Genomic DNA, 23,768 nt, shown 5'->3' on the forward strand with positions numbered 1-23,768 from the left:
ATGTCCCCAGATATAAGGTTGGAAGACGGTTTAGGTCCCCACTTGTAAACCTGAAATCAGCTCAAAACTTAAGTGTTAAGCCTTAAAATGGTCCGATTAACTAAATTTCATTATAATAATCAGTATTTAAACTATAAAATTAAAATATACATGAAATTAGAAAATGTGTGTTTAAAAGACCCCACTTGTCTGTTGAAATGACGGTGAAGGTCCCCACTTGTAAATTTATCGAGTGTGAAATATGAAATTGAAATACCTGATGGAACCATAAAGGCTTCGACACTAATACAAAATCTAATAATTTATACACAAATGTCCCCAGATATAAGGTTGGAAGACGGTTTAGGTCCCCACTTGTAAATCTGAAATCAGCTCAAAACTTAAGTGTTAAGCCTTTTAAAGGTCCGATTACCTAAATTTCATTATAATAATCAATATAATATATATAATAATCAAATCTGGTAACATTACTTTTGCCGCTGACTGCTCGTCACTGACAGACCAGCGTGAGACTCTTACTTTGGATGACGTTCATGACGCTTTTCACAACCTTCTCAAGCGAGATAGTCTTACACGTGAGCCTGATTCTATCATAGACCTCATTCTTCGCAAACTAGACGAACACCAGACCATTATTGCGGGTCTTGACGCCAAAGTTATGGCCTTGGAAAAAGAGAATCGAGAGTTACGCGAAGCTAACTTAATGCATCAACGGGCGTCTCGCCCTACCGTTCTTCCACATCACTCGTTGGCTTTTCCGCCTTTGATACCGACAACACGTGATGTTGATCACGCTCAGCCTCCAACTAATAGTACCCTATTCTCGCGAATGCTATCCGGTGCTCCAACGACTAATCACTTGCAACAGTCTTCCGGTCTGTCATTAGTCACCACACAGCCTAAACAGCGTCCTAGGCAAGATATTCAAATTGGCTCAGGCGTTACACACTCCAGGATTAAAACGGTTGCTTCTGCCGCGCGTACATCAGCACCAGCTTTAAAGGCTATCTTTGTTAGTCGCCTAGACAAGAATTTCACATCAGCCGATTTGACTGAGGCTTTAGTTGAGGACTGCGGGATTAAGTCCGCATATTGCATCCGTCTACGGCCCAAGGAACCCAAGGCGAACCACTCGTCTTTCTACGTCACGTGTCGTGACCAAGCGGAATTTGACAAGCTCAGCGATCCAGACACATGGCCTTGTAACGCCATCATTGCCAAGTTTCGTGGTGAACCACGTAAAGAATTCTACCATGAATCCGAATTGACGTCCGCAGAAATTAACGCGGCACCACCATCTACACACTCAACTCCTGCACAATGAAGTCGATATCCATAGCTTATCAAAATGTGCGCGGACTACGGACAAAGGCTTCCGAGTTTATGGACAACGCTATTTCACTCGACTTTGACATTGTATGTATAACAGAAACTTGGTTCGACCAAGAACACTTCAATTCAAACTACTTTCCCAATACGTACACTGTTTATCGCGCTGATAGACCTGATTTAGATTACAAAAACATTCGGGGTGGTGGCGCTCTAATTGCCATTAAAAGGTCTATTGTTAGTTCAAGGCGCCATGATCTGGAGGGCGTCGCTGAGTGCGTCTTTGTGGAAGTTAAGCTGCGCTCTGACGAGTCCCTCCTGATAGGCAACGTCTATTTTCCCCCTTCGTCCACTGACGTTCGTTACCGTACGTTTAAACAACGCCTTCTCCAGGACTTACCAGCCCAGGACACCAACATACTGCTCATTGGGGACTTCAATTTACCCGGTGTTCACTGGCTTACTAATGACTCTTTGGGCTGTACCACCCTTACTGTCAATAAGGCTCGTCACATCTTTGAAGTCTGCTTTTATTACAACCTTGTTCAATTTAATGATTTAAAAAATTCTTGTGATAATATTTTGGATTTATGTTTAGCCAATGTTAACACTTTAGACATTTTACATCTCTCTGAGCCTTACGTTAATCCGGATCCTTATCACCCTCCCTTTATCATTAATTATCCCATTCCTTATTATCCTCCCCCACCTGTTGCAAACCCAACCTTTAAGTTCAAGCAAGGGAATTATCACCTCCTTTATACTACGCTACGCGATTCTGACTGGCAGGCATTACTGAACTCCCGGGATGTTAACTCATGCGCGGAACTACTGACCTTGTATATTCAAGGCGCCATGGAAGCTGCCATTCCTCTCAGGGCTGGCAAAGGTACCGTTGCATTCCCTAATTGGTATTCTTCTGACTTGCGCTATGCGATACGAAGAAAGAAATACTACTTTAATAAACATAAACGTACCAATCTCATGGCAGATTTTATCAACTATAAAAAACAAAGAGCGTTAGTTAGGAAATACACAAAGCGTGATAAAAACATGGAGGGCAAACGCGTCTGTCAGGATGCCTTGACACGTCCTAAGAAATTCTGGAGCTTTGTGAACGGGAACATCAAAGCTGCTTCCCCTCGCATCTCTCTAAAATTTGGCCAAGAAATGGTTACGGATCCTCAGAAACTCGCAGCTCACTTCGGGGACCATTTTTCCCGTATTTCAGTTGATAAGCGCCCTTCCTGTGGCCGTTATGATTACGATTCGTCTTCTACGGAACACCGCCCTTTATCCTCCATGTTTTTCACAGAACAAGAAATCTACCGTGCTATTTTAAAACTACCTAATAAGCAATCTACTGGTACGGATAAGATTCCGGCCTTTATTATTAAGGGTTGCGGTGACCTATTACTGTCCTCAATTGCCCATATTTACAACTTATCTTTAAAAACCCAAACATTCCCTACCATTTGGAAACAAGCTGTGGTAGCCCCCATTTATAAATCGGGTGCAGCATGTGATGTGAAAAATTATCGGCCTATTTCCTTATTATGCACCCTGGCCAAATTATTTGACATGTTGGTGCATGCTAGGTTACAGGCTTGGTTTTCCACCTTCCCATACGACTGTCAACATGGCTTCGTGCCGGGAAGGAGTGTTGACACTAACCTCGCGACATTCATGAACTACGTAGCGCCGGAGGTGGAAAGTCGTGGCCAGGTCGATGTTGTTTACCTCGACTTGGCCAAGGCTTTTGATCGGGTTTCCCATTCATATTTACTAGATAAGATGCGTATTTTGGGTGTGGGGGACCAACTGTTAGGGTGGTTTCGCTCCTATTTGGAAATGAGAACCAACCGGATTAAATGTAATGGCGTACTTAGCTCTAATATTTACCAAGTGAACTGCGGTGTTCCCCAGGGTTCATCTCTTGGCCCTTTATTATTCAATTTGTATATATATGATTTGCAATTTTCAATTAAGTACTCGAAATTAATAGCTTTTGCTGATGATCATAAAATCTGTAAAATTATCAACTCACGTGACGACTGCCGCAAGCTCCAAGCTGACTTAACCGCACTGTCCTTGTGGTGTGACAAAAACAATTTACCGATTAATCCCACCAAGTCATTACAAGTGGCCTTCACCAGGCGCATTAGTAGAGAAATTTGTGTCTCTTACACCATAGGGAATTCAATTATTCCTACACGTTTGGACGTAACTGATCTCGGTGTTACCTTCGATCGCGCTCTGCTCTTCCGAGCACACGTAACGCAAGCAGTAAATCGTTGTCGTAGGACACTGGGGGTGGCGTTAAAGCTATGTCGCTCGCTCAGATCTTTCAAACACTTTCGAATGCTATATCTCAGTCTTGTGCGATCGAGACTTCTCTACGGTTCAGTGGCTTGGAGTGGCTGCAGCTCGTACTTAAGACAGCGTATAGAGGCCGTACAGCGTAAATTCATATCTTACAGTCACACTTTCTTTTTACGTCATGAGAATTACGATTACACACTTTTGTTAGCTCGCTTGGACCTTCCGTCCATTGAATACCAATTAGAATTATTAGATATAAAATTTCTGCATAAATTAATAAATAATCAAATAACGCTTAGCGACCTATTGGCTAATTTAAACTATCTAGTTCCTCATACTTTTCGAAATAATGTCACCTTTTATGTGCCATGTCAATTTTTAAATCCAATTTACCGCATTCAAAGAACGTATAATAAGTACTCATTAGTTTTTGATATTTTTTCCATTTCTATAAAACAAATTCGTTAGCTTACAAATGTTATTTATTCCACTGGACTAAAGTTATATGTTTATCCTTTACTTGTATTCCTGAAAATTAATGTGTATATTCTCGTGAACTATATGTATAGTTTTTTATATGCACAATAAACACCCTATTCATTCATTCATTCATTTAAACTATAAAATTAAAATATACATGAAATTAGAAAATGTGTGTTTAAAAGACCCCACTTGTCTGTTGAAATGACGGTGAAGGTCCCCACTTGTAAATTTATCGTGTGTGAAAAATGAAATTGAAATACTTGATGGAACCATATAGGCTTTGACACCAATTCAAAACCTAATAATTTATACACAAATGTCCCCACATATAAGGTTGGAAGACGGTTTATGTCCCCACTTGTAAACCTGAAATCAGCTCAAAACTTAAGTGTTAAGCCTTAAAATGGTCCGATTAAATAAATTTCATTATAATAATCAGTATTTAAACTATAAAATTAAAATATACATGAAATTAGAAAATGTGTCTTTAAAAGACCCCACTTGTCTGTTGAAATGACTGTGAAGGTCCCCACTTGTAAATTTATCAAGTGTGAAAAATGAAATTGAAATACTTGATGGAACCATATAGGCTTCGACACTAATACAAAATCTAATAATTTATACACAAATGTCCCCAGATATAAGGTTGGAAGACGGTTAAGGTCCCCACTTGTAAATCTGAAATCAGCTCAAAACTTAAGTGTTAAGCCTTTAAAAGGTCCGATTACCTAAATTTCATTATAATAATCAATATTTAAACTATAAAATTAAAATATACATGAAATTAGAAAATGTGTGTTTAAAAGACCCCACTTGTCTGTTGAAATGACGGTGAAGGTCCCCACTTGTAAATTTATCGAGTGTGAAAAATGAAATTGAAATACTTGATGGAACCATATAGGCTTTGACACTAATTCAAAACCTAATAATTTATACACAAATGTCCCCAGATATAAGGTTGGAAGACGGTTTAGGTCCCCACTTGTAAACCTGAAATCAGCTCAAAACTTAAGTGTTAAGCCTTAAAATGGTCCGATTAACTAAATTTCATTATAATAATCAGTATTTAAACTATAAAATTAAAATATACATGAAATTAGAAAATGTGTGTTTAAAAGACCCCACTTGTCTGTTGAAATGACGGTGAAGGTCCCCACTTGTAAATTTATCAAGTGTGAAAAATGAAATTGAAATACTTGATGGAACCATATAGGCTTCGACACTAATACAAAATCTAATAATTTATACACAAATGTCCCCAGATATAAGGTTGGAAGACGGTTTAGGTCCCCACTTGTAAACCTGAAATTAGTTCAAAACTTAAGTGTTAAGCTAGAAATAGGACTGATTACCTAAATTTCATTATAATAATCAATATTTAAACTATAAAATTAAAACATACATGAAATTTGAAAATGTGTGTTTAAAAGACCCCACTTGTCAGTTGAAATGACGGTGAAGGTCCCCACTTGTAAATTTATCGAGTGTGAAAAATGAAATTGAAATACCTGATGGAACCATATAGGCTTCGACACTAATTCAAAATCTAATAACTTAAACACAAATGTCCCCAGATATAAGGTAGGAAGACGGTTTAGGTACCCACGTGTAAACCTCATACTAGGGTATAATTTTAGTGTTAAACTTGAAATAAATCATATTTCGTTAATCTAATCAAAACTATTAAAATTTTCGTATATAACCTGGGTTTATAATTAAAATAGTGATAATTTTCATTAAATATACGTTATCTGACCTATTTGGAGAATAACATGAAAATTATACGTTAGTTTGAGGTTACATGTGGGGATCTAAACCATTATTTAACATATTTCAGAACTTTTCAGCACAAACACTGCGATTTTCAATTAACGTCAGAACCTTTACTGTTTTAAGATATTTGTTATCACTCATACAATTTGCAAGTGGGGACCTTATCTGTCATTTTAATAGACAAGTGGGGTCGTTTAAACACATATTTTATAATTTCATCATGTATATTCTGATTTAAAAGTTAAATTAGAAAATATGTTTATACGACCCCGTCCCCACCTGTAAATCTTTTGAGTTTGTAAAGGTATCTTTAAATACCCCATATAACTGTAAACGTTTCGTTACTAATTCAAAATTGAATTAATTTTTTTTCAAAGTTAAAATAATTTTCAAGCAATATATAGGAAAAGTTAAATTTTATTTTTTTACGAAAAATACTAATACAAAAAAGCTTCTACAGTTTCGTTTTAACAGAACGACCCTAAGTTTAGAACAGAAAAATGCTTATACATATTTTTAACGATTCAGTCATTCTCTTGCTTTGAGAACAATCTAACAGGAAATTTGTCTCGAAGTAGCTTTTTCATTTATTATTGCACTTTAAGTATTTTAAAGAAAATATTATTTAAGACGACTTAAGCAACAAACGTTCATGGCGGTTTCACTTTAGGCTTCTCTTTGTAGATGTTTTAATGTCCCCATGAAACATTATTAGCCTTGTGGTACAACCACATAGACTTGTCTAATACGGTTTTATAGGCCCCTGACCTGGTCTACTTAGAGAATCCTAAAGTTTAGCAGCCTTTCAGATAATTGATAGTATATCCTTTAACATAATTTTAATAAAATTTGTTAGAAAATCGAAATTTCCTTTTTAGAAAAAGTATTAATACAAACAAGCTTGAAAAATGGTGATTGAACATAAATCATCCTCAAATTTAGAAGAAAAATTGCATATTAATATATTTAAGTAACTAAAGTGATTTGATCATTCTCTTGCCTAGAGAAAAATCTCATGGAAAGTAGTTATGTTTATGTTTTAGTATTATATACGAATTATTGATTTAGATACGGACGCAATTGGTATACCTTAATAGCTCTTTCACGTTAGTCTTCTGATTTGTCTTATATAGTTTTATAGCTCCGTGACGACGTCGATTTTAAGATAATTATAACGTGTACGACCCATTACGACAATTGCTTGTATCTTAGTATAATCCTAATTTTCTTCTTAGGAAAAGCACTAATGCAAAGAAGCTTCAACAATGTTTAAACATTAGTTTTCCCCAAATATTTAGTAAAAAATGCATTTTAAAATAGTTAACTAACTATAGTGACTTGGTCATTCTCTTGCTTAGAGAACTATCTCATGGAAAGTGGTTATGTTAATCTCAAAGAAAGTTTTTAAATTATTATAAAAAGATTTGTAAGTATTTTATTAGCTAGCCTTTATTGCTCTATCACGTTAGGCATCACTTAGTAGAGGTTTTCAGGTGCCAATATACCACATGGACCACATGGATTATTTTTCCCCAAATATTTAGTAAAAAATGCATTTTAAAATAGTTAACTAACTATAGTGACTTGGTCATTCTCTTGCTTAGAGAACTATCTCATGGAAAGTGGTTATGTTTACCTCAAAGAAAGTTTTTAAATTATTATAATAAGATTTGTAAGTATTTTATTAGCTAGCCTTTATTGCTCTTTCACGTTAGGCATCACTTAGTAGAGGTTTTCAGGTGCCAATATACCACATGGATTTGTCTAATATGGGTCTATAGTCCACTGACATCGTCTACTTAAAGAATTCTTAGGTACAGGAGCTGTGATGATAAGTTAATTGCTATGATATTCTTTGGTATTATAATTAGAGACATGCTGAACCAATTTTCCAGGCTCTTCTTAATCAGATATTTTCTTTAAAGTATTTATCTGTGACAAATTTTTTAAATACTATATGAATTAAGATTTTAATATTTAAAGAAAAACTGTCGGAGCCTTCAAATATATGTTGTACTATTCATTGGTTATATTTCTGTTTTTTTTATTTTGTTATAAACGAAATATTTCACGCCCCTCCAATCTCTTCTCTCTAACGCTTCTTTGTTTTTCATAATACACTCATCGATTTCAGCTTTTAACGGCACAGTATTATTAACAATATTTTTCCGAAAATGTTCATACACAGCATTTTTTTCAGGGGTGTTCCATTTCGTTCGTTGACTGGCTTTTTTGATAGATGTTTTCGTTTGTGATTCTGAAACGGATGTTTATTAAATTATAAGAAAACGTTTATAAAGTGGTAAAATAAATTCAATTTATTTCGTAGTGTAGCAACTGCCATTTGTCAACGCAGATGGCAGAATCTTGGTCTGCAAATCACAAAACCCTTTTAATACGCAATTTTAGAAGGGTAATAATAGAGTTTCGAAAACTTCATTTATGATTTAGTGATACAAATTTCGTATCGCTAATATCATTTTCACTTATTTATTATAAATTTTTGGGCGAAAATAAAGATCATTTTTCATAGATTCTTTTACTATTCATATGAGACCTATGTGCATAATAAAATATCATGGTAATATCTCCAGGATATAATAATTCAAATACATTCAAATATCATCTACAATGTAAAGGAATAAAGAAACGTGTTTTGAGAAGTTTGTAATTTTCGCTTTTAAAAATCAATTGTGTTATAATATTTGTTAATCCAAATTAAAACGTTTCGAATATATTAATTGCTTTTGTACGACGGAATTAATTAAATACCCCTGGTGACATCACAGGGGCTGATCATTGCGAGATAGCTTTCAATCATAGTTCATTGAAAGAGCATAACCTTCTGTAAAATAACTAAATACCGCGCGGACACAAATGTTTTTATAATATTTTTAAAATTATAATTCAGAATGCTTATATATTTTCTTAATCAGGAGGATGTGTTGTTTCTGATGAGAATGAAATCTTTAAACATTAATATCAGCTATTCCTGTTCACTTTAATCCTTTAAACCATTCACCTTTGACCAATTCCGTGACGCCCAGCCTTCCAGCCAGAAAAGTTTTCGTTCACCCTTTATGTCGCACGCCATAATTAAGAATGATATTGAGCGCACTTTTTAATCACATCATATTTTCTTTTTTAAAATCAATAGGAAATAATTCCTTAACATTTACTATGCACATATTTCTTATACATCCTGATAAAGTAATCTATGTACTTTTCCACTCTGACATCTCTTTAAATAGCTATTAAAGATTGAGGCCTAAAATGCTTAGAATGGGTTATTTTTAAAAGACGAGTGTTATTTAAAATCGAGTTTTGAATGAAAGCTTAATTTTGTTGGTTTAATTTTCCTGTTTAAAATCAAATCCCAATATAGTATTTTTAAATTAAAGGGAAGCATTGGTCCATTCCTGGAACCATTTTAATTAATTAACTCGTGTGATTTATATTTTCCGCGTCTACGTTACAATTTAATTCATTATATTTTCACCAGAGAGCCATTGTTGGATCTAATAAATCGATTGTGAAAAAACGAGCAGCCGCAAGTTGAAAGGAAAATTTGTCCCAGGTTCGTCATGAGAACCTTCGAAATTAGGTTCCGTCAAGCTAATATACCCGATGATCTATCAAAATATTTGGCTGAAAATTTTGTAACTACACCTATATTTACACTTGCTAAATATGTTATAATTTTCGGATTTGAAATAACACTTGTTCATTACTTATTGGTACTCTAGTCCAGGGGATCTAGAATATGAATGATGGTAACCCTCATCAAATACGGTTTCAGGAAGTTTTAATTTTAAAAAACATGGAAGATATAAATTCGCCGCATTTTTAGTTTTACCTCCAATACCCCGTATGTCTGGAATTTAGCCCCTTCCGTTCCCATGGCTTCTAGCCATGTAAAGCATCAAGAGAACGGAACAGGTCTACGTCGCGCGCTTAACGCAAGTGGGGAACTTATGGCTTCCATCTAGTTTAAATTTATAAGTTCCTGAGATGTTTAAATAAAATAAGCAAAAACTTTCTACTCTTGGGCTTTTTGGTTGCACTTTTGTGTTCAAAAGTGTCATCTAAATCAGAACTTGTTCCGGGGAAACTACTTGCTGATGAACCATGCGAACGCTTTGATGATTTTTTACCACCAACTTTTCTGTTGCTCTCACTGGTAATAAAATCTATTTGATAAATTTATATAATAATAATTATTAACTAATTTCACTAATAAGTTGTAACTACGTGTTAAAGAAAAGCACGGCTGCATTGGCACCCTTAAAAGTGACGTACACTCTGCAAAGCAAAGTAAGCTTGGCAAAGACTATTTTTAGATCCAGTCCGGATACACTAGGTCTATTTATTTCTATCTTAGGACAAGCTAGAACAAGTGTGTATACGGTAATCCAGTATGCTTGGGACGTCAATGGAGTCGCGCTTTGCTTAGTTTAGGTTTTACTAAACTGTATGCCGTAGTTTTCTAGTTTGAATAAAAAAATGAACTTTCAATAATCCCCGAATGGTACCAAAAATAAAATTTTTACTTGGAATTGACGTCAAACGATTGGCGTGTAATTCTAAATTGATAATAGTAAAAGCAGCCAGACTGATTATTGAGTACGCTACCTCTCAAGAATGAAAAATCACGTTTAGTCACAGAAAAAAGTACGTGACTCGGGAATCAATACAATTCGACGAGTATAAATAAAATGTTGTCTGATATTAACCTACTTTATTTTCTAAAATTATTAACTAAATTACGGTTACTATTTGAATCAGCGTAACTTTATGACAGTACCCAAAATTGGATAATCGAAAAAAAAAATTGTTTTAGGTTTAAGTTGAGAATGGAGTATTTTTTATAGACTTATATCAAAAAGTATATAATGGTTCTCTTTGAGAGAAGTGTTACACAGAGAGGGGTAAGTGTAACGTCATTCTTCCCAACATCGGAACATTTGCAGCATGGTTACTAAACCGAATCGCAAAAGCGATAAATATTTTGCTGATCAGTACTGTATTAGCGCTTAATTATTGGCCAAAGCGCGCTTGTGAATTTTTGTCCATGCCAAGACTAGGTTTGTTGGCTCATTGCTGGGTTTTAGTTTGAAGCAGATATACAATTCACAATACGGTGCGATACCGATCTGAAGTTTGTTGATCGGAGGAGCAAACAAAAAGGGTAAGCCTGGGAAGAATGACCTTACGTAACCCTAGAATTAAGAGGATACAAAGTGTCTGGGAAAGAGGAAAACATATGTTACTAAAATTCCAAAAACCCTTTAAGGTGTGAACAATGCGTTATGCATGAACGGGATCTATTTACAAACCTTCCATTAAACTGGACCTTCGGAGCTTTTTTAACATAATCAGTGCAATTGATATTGCATTGGTTATGTAGAATTTTCAAACATGCCTGAAAAAGAGCTATCCGAGGTTAGACAAATTTGGAAAAGACCACGTCCTTGAAAAACGTATTGAATATTCCTTTAACTTCCCTATCATGAACCATAATAAAATCCAATTTACTTTCAGTAGAGGGAAGACTTGGTTCATTGTAACAACCTTCTTCCGATAGTTGCGAACCAGTACCTGGAAATACTTCCAATTGAGAATCATGAGGCTCACCGGAATTATTCTCTGTGCATTCTGAGATTTCACTGTCGCGAATGGCCAAGTCTGTAATTTAAAATGTTTTAAAATACAGTTATTTTTGAGGGATTATTTGTGTATTCTTTTTCTAATTCTAAGTCATCTGTATCGAGGAAGTATTTCAAAATGGTTATAAGAATAAATTTCATAGGTGATTTGAACACTGCACTTCTGACCCTGCCTTCCAACTAAGTAACCTTGGCATGCTCTATGCCGACAACACCTTTATAGCGAGATATGATAAATAAACCACATTGTGATAAACACAAAGCGAGACAGAGCCTGACAGGTATAGTTAGTTGCGAGGTCGAGCGTGTAGCAATTATTAGGTGTTAAATTTAAAATAGGGATGAAAATAAAATGACTTGTTTTTCACCTTCTCTTTGTACATGCTATCAGATAGTAACTATTGCCCTGTATTAGACCGTTTATATGAAATATAATTTTTACCTTTGTAGCTGATGCTATTTAGTGACCTTCCTTGAAGCTTACCAAGGTCACCCATCTCAGCTGCCAACAATAACTTGCTAACTTTGGTCAATTCTAGTGCAGAGTCGGGAAGTCGATAAAAATCCTTATGAACTCTGATGTCATGGCCAAGGTGGTTTGCCAACCATTCGGTTTCGTTATCAGTTAGATTTAGGATTTGGGTGACAGTGGCAATGTACTTTCGTAAATTTGTGCTAGTGATGTTCTTGGGATTTTCAACACCAGCCGAAATTGTGCATTCCCTTAAAACATCGGAACCTTTCAAGTGCTGTACTTCACAACCCTTAATTCTAGCGAAGACATAAGGATTATCGTCTTTAATCCCAACTTGCGATCGTGTTTCATTTAACAAGTTTATGGCCTTCCTAACATTAGCTCTTATCAAGACTGGTACATTTTGCCCACGTTTACCAGTTATTTCAACTAATTTCAAATTCTGTTGCAGCTGCTTCTCAAAGCTAGTAAACGAGCCTTTAAGTTCATTGGTAATAGCCGATTCCCATTTTGGAGTGGCTTCATACTCTGCTAGTTTCATTTTCGAAGCTTCCCCACTTCTTTTTTTGTTGAAAAGAATAATACTGCTTAAAGAAACCTTAGCAAGTTTCGTCCAGATGTAAGGGTTAACCTCACTGTCCTCCAATTTGGCTGATAGTTGATCTATTTCTGTCGTCAAGTATTTGTGAAGAGCCATGAGATCTTTTGTTACTGGAAGCTCAGAAGGGTTGTTTTTTTTACTGATATTTAAGGTGTTTAAGGCTTGATGTGACACTTTTGACATCCATTCAAGATCCATCAGGTGAATGACCCCATCCGCATTCTTTTCTAATTCTATGTCTTTGGTTCTCAGTGATTTGCCTTCCAGTATATAGGCAATTTTCCTCAAATTTATTCCAATTTTTAGAGCCAGGCCTGGTATTTTTAAAGTTGTGGCACATGTTGAAGATATTTCTTTATGGCAAAGCAGATGAACAGCTCTTATCATGTCATCAAAATATTCGGGTTTAATGTATTCTTCAAGGCTAAGCGATGTGTTGGTAACATCTCTTAAAGAGAGAAGAAATCTTGCCATTATGCGCATGTTTTGTCTAACATACTCCTTAACTGAAAGTCCAAGTTTGTCAAACAACAGGAGCCCTAACTTCAAAATTGCCTCATCGTTTCTGGCAACTAATGTTTTATCATCATCTGTAATTTTAGCAACAATTTCCTTCATAAAAGGTTCTGGGTAGTCCTTTTTGGCATATGTAAATAAAATGGCTCTTGACTCCATTCTGAGCATTCGTTTGGTATCATCAGCGGTCTGATCTTTGTTTTTATTTACGGGACACTGTAGGCTATGATGCCACAGTGACTTTTTCGTCACGAATCCAAGACAATCAGGGCAAGGTGTATAGTCGTTATGCGTCAAATTTGAAGATTTCTCTTTCTTGGCACTTAAACTTTTCAAAACGATCAATTCTCCATGACCCTTGTTAATTACTTCAGCGTTATGAAAAAAATCGCCTTTCCTTAAAAGCTTCAACATTAATTGTTTCTTTTCCTCCGATTTATTTTCAAAACAAAGAAGTTCTGACACATATTTTTCAGATGAGTGCATGTTCTGTATATGACGGGCGATTTTTTAATTCGGTTTTTGGCAAAAGTAACAGTAATGCTGCTTAGAATACGTTCTGTTACCATATTCATTTTTCATAGTTGAGGAAATCTTTATTTTCTTTTTCGCACTTCCTTTGTCTGATCGATTGGCATCCTTATTCTGTACTGACCGTTCTCTGTAGTTTTCCTCGTCGGTCGAATTGGCATCTCCTTTCCTCTTTGACTTTCTGGCGTGCGTTTCGCCTTCCGAGAAATCACTGCCATCTTCGTATTCTGACCATCCACTGTAGTTTTCGCCGTCGGACGAATTGACATTATCTTTCTTCTCAGACTTCTTGACATAGGTTTCGTCATCTGAAGAATCGCCGCCATCTTCATCTTCAGAAGAATCGCCGCCATCTTCATCTTCAGAAGAATCGCCGCCATCTTCATCTTCAGAAGAATCGCCGCCATCTTCATCTTCAGAAGAATCGCCGCCATCTTCATCTTCAGAAGAATCGCCGCCATCTTCATCTTCAGAAGAATCGCCTCCATTTTCATCTTTTGAAGAATCGCCTCCATTTTCATCTTTTGAAGAATCGCCTCCATTTTCATCTTTTGAAGAATCGCCTCCATTTTCATCTTTTGAAGAATCGCCTCCATTTTCATCTTTTGAAGAATCGCCTCCATTTTCATCTTTTGAAGAATCGCCTCCATTTTCATCTTTTGAAGAATCGCCTCCATTTTCATCTTTTGAAGAATCGCCGCCATCTTCATCTTCTGAAGAATTGCCTTCGCAGCGTTTGTCAACAAACTTACATGCTTTTTTTTAACATAGCCTTTACCAATGCCTAAAACGAAAAACGTTTGTTGGTATTTAAAGTATTGATAAAGAAAATAACCAGGTGATTCTTATAGATTTTTTGACTATGAATAATATCTGTGCATAGTGAAACATTCATTGAATACCTCCAAATGATAAGCAAATAAAAAAATTCAGATGTAATCCATAATTTATCTTAGCAGTTCCTACCAACCACGTAACGCCCTGCCTTAAAGCTAAATAAATTTCTAGGTCCGGAAATGTTTTAGAATGTTCTGACAAAAATGAGTCGCAATATCATTATCGAGGCGCGCGTAGCAAGGAAATTTTATTGGGTGGGAGACATTGTATTGGTTGATTCGTCGAAGTTGTTAAGCTATACAGGGTGTTTCTGATAAGTCTGCTATAAATTAAGTGGCGTGTTCTTTCGGTAAACTTTGTAGAAAGTGTCAAAAACAAGGAGTCTAAATGAAGAAGTTACCGAGATATGGGCCCACAATTAGATTGAAATTGTCTAATGGAGATGAGCGCGCAGATCTCTCAATCCAAATTTGTGAAATTTTAATTGTTTTGGGGGCAATGTTTAGGAGCCAATTTCTCAGAAAATATTTAATACCCACTATGACCAAAAACCTTTCACGAAACTAGCTGAAGAAGTAACTTCATTTGAGAAGAAAGTCTCGCATATATTAGACATTTCAAAAAAGGTGACGTTTCAGTACGACAATATTAGATACTTCTAAGAATAGTATTTAATTTCCAATTCTCTTAACTTTCATCTTTAGACACAGTATAATTATTTCATTTCTGTGGGAGGGTATTTCGATTAGTATTTAATTATAATTACTTTTATTACGCTCTGTTTCAGTTTTCAAGCATCGGTCGAAAGCCCTTGTTTTAGATGTACATCGCATATTTTTCCCATCAGTTGTTTTGGCTTTTCTCTTTATTCTCTTAAATTTACCGAGACTATAAGGTGGAGTCGAAAATAGACGCTTACTTGTTTTTTTTATAAAAGCTTGACTTTTTCATTTGGCTGCTGGATCTGCGAAAAAACAAATTAGGAAATATATTTTCCAAAATAAAAATATCATTAACTAGGAGCTAGTATTGAATTAGATTTCTGTAACTAATTTTGTATTTGAATGGGACTGTAAAGTAGCCGACGAATAGATGGATTATGGAATTGAAAATGTGTGGCGCCCGCCGTACTTATAATTAACGTCACACCCCAGGGTCCAGCTCTCTGATGAAACTGGTTTGTAAGGCAGGCTTTCAGAGAAAAGGGCGCTGCCTCGATAATTGAGGGGGCTCACAAGTTGGCGAAGCGGGATGCAAGTCTTTCACAGCGTTTGGATAAGGTCGGGGGTCGGGTCCTGGTAAAATTGGTGGCCTCACTTTAAGGAAGCGTGTTAGCCCTTGGTTTCAATACTCCCTGGCATACTTGTTATTATCGATCGTCTCATTCACTTTGATGGAACTCTTTTAGTTTTCAAAAAGAAATATTCGATCTTCATACCAGAGCTGTGCTAATTAGCTGACAACTAATTGAATTAGAATTAGCAATTAGGGAAATATTTATGAACTAATTAATTAGCCAATTAGCAATTAGACATAGAAACTAATTCAATTCAATTAGAAATTAGGCGTTAATTTATCAAACTAATTAATTAGAATTACTAATTTCTAATTAATTACTTGTCTAATTAAGGTAAAAAAGAAACCATAAGTAAACATGAAAGTTTAAAAGTGCCCATGGATTTAGTACTTTGGTAATGCAAAGTTTAATGTTTTAATGCCATTGAAAAACGGGTACGGAAGCCATGAATTATTCTCGAAAAATGAGACAAGCCTCGAGCCTTCCGTCATGTTAAAATTTGTCTCATTTCTTCATTTTCTTGCCACAGTTCCTATAATGGACTCCTGAGTAGTAAATACATGCGCACTGCTATTAATTCGAGTAGGTAAAACAGTCGAAATTTCGACATGGGGCAGTTGCGAACTACGAAATTTCTCATGTTTGAGGAGCTGAAAAATTTAGAGTAGCGCTAAGGTTTCCTCATCGATATAATAAGGCTTTTTCATATTCAAATAGATGAATCAAGAGTTAATTCCTCGATTTTTTTACAACAAATTGGCGTAAAAGATTAATTGAAAATTCAATTGGCTAATTAGTTAATCCTAAATCTAATTAAATTTTAATTAGATAATTACCTTTCCGATTCATACTAATTAATTAGAATTACTTCTCAATTAGCAATAAGGTAATTAAAATTCAATTACCATTTTCAATTAGTAAATTTTGCTAATTAATTAGAAATTCAATTAGCTAACTAATTAATTAGCACAGCTCTGCTTCATACCCGTGAGGGTGTGAAGTCAGTAAGACTTTTTGAAATAAATATACCAACTTATCCAGCGTGGCAAATAAGGCGGTGGCACAGGGCAAATGACCAGTTTAAAAATTGCCTGGTCCATTTTAAAAATTAAATCGGAGGGGTTCACTGGTCCAAGGGACCACAAAGTAAATTCAAGGGTAACCAGAGTCCAGAAATTAACTCAAATATTTTAATTATCCACTTGTTTAATTTAGCAGACGACGTGCCCTGGTCAATGGTCACGGACCAGTTTATTTATTCCAAGCCTAGGGGGGGTCGACGGCCCAATGTCCAGTTTAAAGAAGAAACTTATTTCCCACCCTGAACTTATCGCCTTATCATTTGCAGTCCCTTTAAACCGGATTAATAACGTCTCCAGCGAACTCTTTCAAACTATATAAGGTAGTGTGTCACGTTGAGTTCCAGTTACCTCAAGTTCAAGCATGGACGAACCAATATTGAAGGACCGATGGCAGTCCATAGAGCCCCATACTTAGGGACTAAACAACCAAAGTTAAGCTGACTTTCCCTTTTAAGCCCCAAAATGGCGGGGGTTATGAAAATTACCTAGTCAATTACCGGAAAAAGCTAGCGCCGTCTAGACAAAATAAGACGTTAGATGCTTCCCTCTTTAGAACCTTGATTCCTTCATAAGCCCCCACTATCCGATTTGCTACTTTCTGCCACTAGAAGGCGAATTAGCAAGTATTTTTCAGCTTTTTCCCTCTCCCATGAGTCCCATCCGTCTTTCAGTATTGGTTCGTACATGGTTCAAGAATTTGGTGCCGGTGTCAAATTTTTCTCTATTTCTGTCTTATCTTTCAATTCTATTCAATGTTAATTAACTCTAAATAACAACCTGCGTACGCACTTTTTACAGGGATACAGAGTTTTAATTAGATTCCTCTCCCTTTGATGAAATAAGTAGCTGAATATTGTATTGCTTGAATAACTTATGGGGAGCTCTTAAAATTCTTAACTAAGGTTTTCATGTATGTTTATTATTTTAAAAGTTTTTTAACAGTGGTATATAAATCTCTTTATCTAGCATTAAGAGGGTCTCATTTTCTTAAGCTTGCGAGTCTGTGGGTATTTCTCCATTGGCCACTTACTTTGGTCACTACGTTACTATTAGTCAGTCACTTAACAGAATAAATTGTTTCGGTCTATTTTTAGTGTGTATTTAGGTGTGCATACAGTAAACGAGGATTCATACAATTTAAACTAGGCCAGGCAACGTAGTTCCAAAAATAGCATGGTTTTCCACTCACTACGTCGCCCGATGTCCTGGTTTAAAAGATATGAGTCCTCATAGTCTGTAATATTAACGAATATTTAGTCTAATATTTAAACAAGAGTACACCATTTGTCAACCATATATTTCATCAAGCCTAATCATTCTATATACTTTTCTAAAACACTTATAAGACATAAATATGTGCGCCTTAGCGGGACAACGAAGATAAAAATTAATCAAGTGATTTTAATAGCTTCTTCTACTATTTTTTAAGAATTTTGTGCACAATGAAATATCAATAACTCCGAATTACTTTAAAAACAGAAATCGACTGAGGTTTTATCCATTACTTAAATGTAAGACTTCCGATCAATCAAGTAACGTCCTGCCTTTCAGCTTACAAACTTTCCCTTTCATCGAGCTTAATTTTTTGCGTGATACAATTTCTTTTCGATATAACCGAGGCCAGCGACACGTCCCGTGCCAGAGAAATTTTACTTGATCACCATGTTCAAGAGATGCTCTGATAAATTAATAAGTGAAATATGCATCTTTTTTCATTTCTAAAACAATTCGGAGATGTTTCCATGACCTTTCAGCATGCAGACAGGTTTAATAGTAAGTAGAGTATGGATTTAAACCTTCACCCTCCCTTTCGTCGCGCTACTCATATTATCCCTGACTACCATTGGCTAATCATACTCACTGTTAATATTTTATGATAATAGAGAGCGTCTTCATGAAAAATTACCTGCGTTTATCTTGCACAGACTTCTCCGATAGACCTCTTCCAGATGACATAGTTTGACTATTTTCAAGTACTGAAATGGTTGAGGAAGTTTTTAAGCCACTCGTTGAAGGTTGCACACTATCAGGAACTAGTGAATTTGAAATAGTTTTGTCTTGAGCAGAAATGATCACATTTGAAGAACTTTCAAGTTGACCATCGATTTTCAAACTGGTTCCGTCTCCACTATCTTGTGTCAGACGTACGCAAGTTTCCTCCTGTCTATGTGCAATTGATCCTAACGACGTCTCAGCGACCTCAGGATCCTTTACCGGAACGAAGGATGTTCCATGTTGACAGTCTAATAAAATACTCAAGGAATTTTCGTTTTCAGCTAAATCTATCTCAGCATGGGACTTCTCGCTAGAAATCGCTGTTTTATTAGTGTAATTCTCGTCTTGAATGCCGTTTATCACAGTATCAGAATATCGAATTTCACTGGGTTGTATCAAATTAGTTTTGTCTTGGCTATGTACAATCGACCCTGAGGAGGTCTCAGCGACTTCAGGATCCTTTTCGTGAACCAAGGATGGTCCATGTTGACAGTCTAATAAAGGTGTAGAGGAATTTTCGTTTTCAGCTAATTCTATCACAGCTTGGGAATTCTCGCAAGAAACCACTGTTATATTAGCGTAATTCTCGTCCTGAACAGTATTTATCACAGTTGTAGAATTTAGAGTTTCACTGTGTTTTGACGAAGCTTCAACAAAACCAGCACCAACAAGTCCAGGACAATTGTCCGAGCTATAAAAGAACAGTGCGTAAACAATTATGACTAAATGAAAGTCTTGCGGAAATTCGCCAACCCGAATACTATTCGCCTGGTTCGAAAGAACAAGTCTAATTCCTAATTTTCGAAATGACCAATTATTCTTAAGTTTTAACGAACAATAAATATAACTTCAATTAATGAAATAGTTTTTGAAACTGGTTTATGAAATTTTCCAAAATTTCTCAAAGTTTCCAAATAATGAAGTAATTATTTACTATGATCATGTTTGGTCATAGATGGCAGATATTTTCAGTACGCTGCCAACACACTAAACCCCTAAACTATGATTAAGCCAAACACAAAAATCATATTGATGGTTATCTGATCATTTAAAAATCCAAATCGTTTGCTTTCAGATTGATTAAGATGGAAGTCTGGTGTTTTGAAGTACTCAGAAAAGCCCCTAGTGGCAGCACTTTACATTTTTGTTTTAAAAAATCGAAATGAAAGATGGCTCGTCTCTGGAGTCAGGGTTTTTTGGATAAGTTGAAGAGTTGATTATTACGAAAAATATAATGTGTAAATAAACTTTATGGAAAGAGTCTGCTAATGGAGTTGAAACTACATCTATGGAACCAATTTTCAAACCCTAGAAAAAGCAGGGAAGGTTAATACTTAACAGGGCAATGAAATTGGGAGGGGGGATTGTTGGTATCTAGAGAGGCCCACGTACTAGGCAAGCCGTATCGGTTAATTCCCGAACATTATTTTTAGCCATCAGGATTTCGGATTACAATTTTCAAATTTATTTCAAATCTGTTTAAGCTAGAGTCAACCAAGCAAATTATTCGCTACTAACCTTCGGTATGGACCACTGACAATAGGAATTTAACAATTCGAGCACTTAGATTCTAGTTCAGGGAATTCTCTATTTTAAAATATAATTAACCAATAGTAACTATACTTAACAATTCCGAAAATTATATCAATCGCTACAATAGACATTAATTTTTAAAACAAATCGTGAAATATAGAGTTTTCCTGTGTCTTGTTCACGAAAACTTGGCTTTATTACTTCAAAACACATGACTTCACCCTTAGTAGTTTTAAGATGTGATTAGTGAGACTATTTTCAATACATAGTGGAAATTTAGAACTATATAAAAAATTCAAATTTTCGATAAATGGAATTGGGTTTTGAAAAATGATTGAATAGTCGAATTGTGTCCAGTTATTCCCCTACAAGTTGACTTTCGTTCTGAACTTCAGTTTTGGTTCCAGACAAAACTGGAGTTCCGAAGGAAAGTCACCTTGTAAGGGATCCACTGGACTTGCGCTTTGCTTTAAGTGAAAAGTTTCTATAAATGGCTATTAATAATTGCCTAATATGTTTTCAGAGGATCAGTATTGAAAAATGTAAAAATCGCAAACATACTTATCAGAGTGGCTTGCCATTTCTAGGGAAGTTTCACACAGATCTTTATTTCTTTTATCGAGCAAGAGTTTATTGCTCCTGAGTTCTCTTATGAGATTTACATGGCACAAAATGGCTTCGACTGGAACAGTATCACAGGCAAAACTTTGGGTATAAAACTCGGTGTTTCCAATTTGTTCCAACCACTGAACTTTGATGTATTTTTTACGGCTTTTTTCTTGAACTGCATCCTTTAATTTCGCCAAATAGTAACCTGCTAGATGAAGAAAAACAAATTATATATAAAACTAGAGAAATACTGAATGTGACTCAAGTAAGATCACATCCCAAAGAAATGTTTTTGCCCAAAAAACGTATCAATACAATTTTATTAAAAATTAACTATTCAAACTATTTACCATGATTATTTCTTAATGCGACAAATGAACCCTTTGCATATTTCGCTTTAATCTTCCTCTTCGCCATTATCAAAAATGCCCTTGGGGAAAAAATAATAATAATTAGACAAAATTCTGTTAAACCGAAATTGGGTTCTAAGAGAATGGAAATAACGAATTTCTATAGTTGGATCATGGATGATGCAAGGAAGATCACCTCCGCCTTCTAAAATGGGCTGTTTTTCTAATTAGTAGTTGTTTATAAAATATTTCCAACTTTAGTCAACCACGTAAACTTTAGATGAGAAGTAAGTTTTTGAGGTTATATCCTCAAAATCATGTTTAGATGGGGTTAATACACTGTGACACTACTTTGGTTTTTCTACATGAAGGGTACATTATACATCTGGAGGCATTTCGGAAATCACGTTTATAATCACACTTTAAAGCCAGTGTCGGCTATCAGAGCTATTCCACATAGATGGAGCTAAAACTACCCCTTTCTAAGCTTAGCGGGCAGTTATCTCCATTCCTAGACTATGGTGGTATCTAATGGTATAAAAAACAAATTTATGGATATTGGGGCACTATAACACTAGGCTACTTTTGCAAAACTAAGAATATTCTCACTTACAAAACGAATACTAAATATTTTACTAATGTGTCTTATGTTACAAAACGTTTAAGCGGAGCAACCTATATTTGGTTGCAGACTTGGAACAGAACATATGTTAACATTGCAATGCACAGTTTTCGCTAAAGGGGGCTCCGTTCATTCCCCATTCAATTCATCCCCTATTCCCCTTCCCGAGTGAAAACTTTCCGATGTAAATGCTATGAACAAAGGTGTGTTTTCTTTTTTTATAAATTATATTTATATTTAGCTGGCTTAATATTTAGATAATTAAATCATTGAAGCGCCTTCCACTTTAGAGCCATTACATCGTACGCGGCGAAGTTCGAACGTTTTTATCCACTTTTTTCGTTAACTATTGGCCATAAGAAAACTTTGTTACACTTGGAGCATGGATTTAGAATGGAACCTAGAGTTTCATGGATACATCACTAACCTTAAAACAAGAACCACATTTATTCCTCGTCTGAAATTGTGCGAACGGGTTCGTAACGTAAAACTTGAGGCAAATTCAGAGGGGGAGGGTTGAGTAGCACGTGGTTGTGACGTAGAATTTGAGGTTAATTCAAAGGAAGAAAGGGGTGACTAGCACCAGGGTTCATACAACTTTTGGAAAACAAATTTCTCGGAGATTTACAGGTTTTTCCCCACATAATTCCCTGAATTTTAGAGGTTTTTCCCGTGTATGGAGTATCCTATGGAGCAAAAGCAGACGGTATTTTGTCCTCCAATAATAATCAATAATCCTATATTTTACTAATCAATAATCCAATAATTTACTAATCAATAATCCTATAATTTACTAATCAATAATCCTATAATGTACTAATCAATAATCCTATAATTTACTAATCAATAATCCTATAATTTACTAATCAATAATACTATAATTTACTAATCAATAATACTATAATTTACTAATCAATAATCCAATAATTTACTAATCAATAATCCTATAATTTACTAATCAAGAATCCTATAATTTACTAATCAATAATCCTATAATTTACTAATCAATAATCCTATAATTTACTAATCAATAATCCAATAATTTACTAATCAATAATCCAATAATTTACTAATCAATAATCCAATAATTTACTAATCAATAATCCTATAATTTACTAATCAAGAATCCTATAATTTACTAATCAAGAATCCTATAATTTACTAATCAAGAATCCTATAATTTACTAATCAAGAATCCTATAATTTACTAATCAAGAATCCTATAATTTACTAATCAAGAATCCTATAATTTACTAATAAATAATCCTATAATTTACTAATAAATAATCCTATAATTTACTTATCAATAATCCTATAATTTACTTATCAATAATCCTATAATTTACTTATCAATAATCCTATAATTTACTAATCAATAATCCTATAATTTACTAATCAATAATCCTATAATTTACTAATCAATAATCCTATAATTTACTAATCAATAATCCTATAATTTACTAATCAATAATACTATAATTTACTAATCAATAATACTATAATTTACTAATCAATAATACTATAATTTACTAATCAATAATACTATAATTTACTAATCAATAATCTAATAATTTACTAATCAATAATCCTATAATTTACTAATCAATAATCCTATAATTTACTAATCAAGAATCCTATAATTTACTAATCAATAATCCTATAATTTACTAATCAATAATCCAATAATTTACTAATCAATAATCCTATAATTTACTAATCAATAATCCTATAATTTACTAATCAATAA

The 23,768-nt window shown here is 34.9% G+C and overlaps 2 protein-coding genes across 2 annotated transcripts; one reads left to right on the forward strand and one right to left on the reverse strand.

The window, feature by feature from the left end:
• Positions 1–1,320: 1,320 nt before the first annotated feature.
• On the forward strand, positions 1,321–3,766 carry LOC149673386 (uncharacterized). The gene is made up of 3 exons (XM_089840079.1): positions 1,321–3,127; positions 3,335–3,628; positions 3,672–3,766. The coding sequence occupies exons 1-3, from the start codon at positions 1,321–1,323 to the stop codon at positions 3,764–3,766; spliced, it is 2,196 nt and encodes a 731-aa protein (XP_089696205.1).
• Positions 3,767–11,350: 7,584 nt separating this feature from the next.
• LOC149673387 (uncharacterized) lies at positions 11,351–13,651 on the reverse strand. Its single transcript, XM_089840080.1, has 2 exons — positions 12,016–13,651; positions 11,351–11,592 (listed from the first exon to the last, which is right to left on the reverse strand). Exons 1-2 carry the CDS (start codon positions 13,649–13,651, stop codon positions 11,351–11,353), a joined length of 1,878 nt encoding a protein of 625 aa, XP_089696206.1.
• Between the last annotated feature and the right edge of the window lie 10,117 nt (positions 13,652–23,768).

This window comes from Phalangium opilio, unplaced genomic scaffold (assembly GCF_054372755.1).
Source record: "Phalangium opilio isolate 3A_F unplaced genomic scaffold, DU_Popi_V2 ptg000052l_1, whole genome shotgun sequence".
NCBI lineage: Eukaryota > Metazoa > Arthropoda > Arachnida > Opiliones > Phalangiidae > Phalangium > Phalangium opilio.

What these genes read in the sequence shown, in the direction of transcription:
- LOC149673386 (XM_089840079.1), top strand. Translation starts at nt 1,321, where the DNA reads ATGAAGTCGATATCCATAGCTTATCAAAATGTGCGCGGACTACGGACA. An exon ending in ATATTTACTAGATAAGATGC is followed by an intron (nt 3,128 to 3,334) that starts GTATTTTGGGTG and finishes CGAAATTAATAG; the next exon opens with CTTTTGCTGATGATCATAAA. An exon ending in GCAAGCAGTAAATCGTTGTC is followed by an intron (nt 3,629 to 3,671) that starts GTAGGACACTGG and finishes TCGCTCGCTCAG; the next exon opens with ATCTTTCAAACACTTTCGAA.
- LOC149673387 (XM_089840080.1), bottom strand. Translation starts at nt 13,651, where the DNA reads ATGCACTCATCTGAAAAATATGTGTCAGAACTTCTTTGTTTTGAAAAT. An exon ending in AAATAGCATCAGCTACAAAG is followed by an intron (nt 11,593 to 12,015) that starts GTAAAAATTATA and finishes TTTAAATTACAG; the next exon opens with ACTTGGCCATTCGCGACAGT.